Source organism: Oncorhynchus keta, chromosome 28 (assembly GCF_023373465.1).
Source record: "Oncorhynchus keta strain PuntledgeMale-10-30-2019 chromosome 28, Oket_V2, whole genome shotgun sequence".
Taxonomy (NCBI): domain Eukaryota; kingdom Metazoa; phylum Chordata; class Actinopteri; order Salmoniformes; family Salmonidae; genus Oncorhynchus; species Oncorhynchus keta.
The window spans coordinates 74,622,577-74,625,076 of NC_068448.1; the positions used below are offsets into that span (position 1 = coordinate 74,622,577).

Here is a 2,500-nt window from a genome sequence, read left to right on the forward strand (position 1 = left end):
ATGTCTACCTTCCTGCTCACTGAATGTCACTGTCAACACAATGCGACCCAACAAGCTCCTGGATTCGTGCATTTATGTTTCCAACCCGCCAGGCGCAGGTAACCGTGGGTAACCGTGGGTAACCGACCTGACGCAGGACTCTAATACATACCCACGTCCACTCCCACTCAACAGACACACCTGGCTTACACACACCGAACACACACACACACACACACACACACACACACACACACACACACACACACACACACACACACACACACACACACACACACACACACACACACACACACACACACACACACACACACACACACACACACACACAGAGGGCCCTCTTACCTGAGTGACTTTCTCGGTGACGTGGTGTGTGCGGTCGATGAGCTTGCAAGGGGCTATGATGTCCATGTCCCCCCCGGGCAGCGCGATGAGGGGGTCCGCCCTGAAGTCCACGAAGTTCAGGGTGATCTGAGGGATTTTACTGATGGTGCGGTAACGCATGAGGTCTGAGTCCGACGTGGAGTTGACGATGTTGGACTTGTTGTTCACCGCCCCTGAAAGAACACACTGTCAGAGGGCTGCCCAGACTATTCGGACCACACCTGTGTTCAAACACTATTTGATATCATTAGAAGTAGTAGGCCACACCACTCACCCCGACCATACAGATAGATTTAGTGGGCCACACCACTCACCCCTACCATACAGATAGATTTAGTGGGCCACACCACTCACCCCGACCATACAGATAGATTTAGTAGGCCACACCACTCACCCCGACCATACAGATAGATTTAGTGGGCCACACCACTCACCCCGACCATACAGATAGATTTAGTGGGCCACACCACTCACCCCGACCATACAGATAGATTTAGTGGGCCACACCACTCACCCCGACCATACAGATAGATTTAGTGGGCCACACCACTCACCCCTACCATACAGATAGATTTAGTGGGCCACACCACTCACCCCTACCATACAGATAGATTTAGTGGGCCACACCACTCACCCCTACCATACAGATAGAATTAGTGGGCCACACCACTCACCCCTACCATACAGATAGATTTAGTGGGCCACACCACTCACCCCTACCATACAGAAAGATTTAGTGGGCCAACCACTCACCCCTACCATACAGATAGATTTAGTGGGCCACCTCATACAGCCCTACCATACAGATAGATTTAGTGGGCCAACCACTCACCCCTACCATACAGATAGATTTAGTGGGCCACACCACTCACCCCGACCATACAGATAGATTTAGTGGGCCAGCTCATACAGCCCTACCATACAGATAGATTTAGTGGGCCACACCACTCACCCCTACCATACAGATAGATGTAGTGGGCCACCTCATACAGCCCTACCATACAGATAGATTTAGTGGGCCAATTCATACAGCCCGACCATACAGATATATTTAGTGGGCCACCTCATACAGCCCTACCATACAGATAGATTTAGTGGGCCACCTCATACAGCCCAACCATACAGATAGATTTAGTGGGCCACACCACTCACCCCTACCATACAGATAGATTTAGGGGGCCACCTCATACAGCCCTACCATACAGGTAGATTTAGTGGGCCACCTCATACAGCCCAACCATACAGATAGATTTAGTGGGCCACTTCATACAGCCCTACCATACAGATAGATTTAGTGGGCCACTTCATACAGCCCTACCATACAGACAGATTTAGTGGGCCACCTCATACAGCCCTACCATACAGATAGATGTAGTGGGCCACCTCATACAGCCCTACCATACAGATAGATTTAGTGGGCCACCTCATACAGCCCTACCATACAGATATATTTAGTGGGCCACCTCATACAGCCCAACATACAGATAGATGTAGTGGGCCACCTCCTACACCCCTACCATACAGATAGATGTAGTGGGCAACCTCATACACCTCTACCATACAGATAGATTTAGTGGGCCACCTCATACAGCCCAACATACAGATAGATGTAGTGGGCCACCTCATACAGCCCTACCATACAGATAGATGTAGTGGGCCACCTCATACACCCCTACCATACAGATATATGTAGTGGGCCACACCCCTACCATACAGTATGGGAGCATAATAAAATGTGTGGTTAAATACTGTACAACCAGGAAATATAGGGGTCTCTAATATATTTCAAACCTTCTAAAATACCAAGGAAGTAGGTGCTAATAGATACTACAACATACAGATTCCTAGTTTCTACTGCACTGTTTACCCCTGTGTGTTTACCCCTGTGTGTTTGGTAACCCTGTGTGTTTACCCCTGTGTGTTTGGTATCCCTGTGTGTTTACCCCTGTGTGTTTGGAAACCCTGTGTGTTTACCCCTGTGTGTTTACCCCTGTGTGTTTGGTAACCCTGTGTGTTTACCCCTGTGTGTTTACCCCTGTGTGTTTGGTAACCCTGTGTGTTTACCCCTGTGTGTTTACCCCTGTGTGTTTGGTATCCCTGTGTGTTTACCCCTGTG

General features: G+C 49.3%; 1 protein-coding gene across 1 annotated transcript in view; it reads right to left on the bottom strand.

The window, feature by feature from the left end:
* The window catches only part of LOC118375129 (potassium voltage-gated channel subfamily H member 2-like), a 392,715-nt gene that overhangs the window by 138,231 nt on the left and 251,984 nt on the right, over positions 1 to 2,500 (bottom strand). The window contains exon 8 of the mRNA XM_052484251.1: positions 346 to 557. Within this exon, the coding sequence (XP_052340211.1) occupies positions 346 to 557 (212 nt within the window). The remainder of the gene's footprint in view (positions 1 to 345; positions 558 to 2,500) is intronic.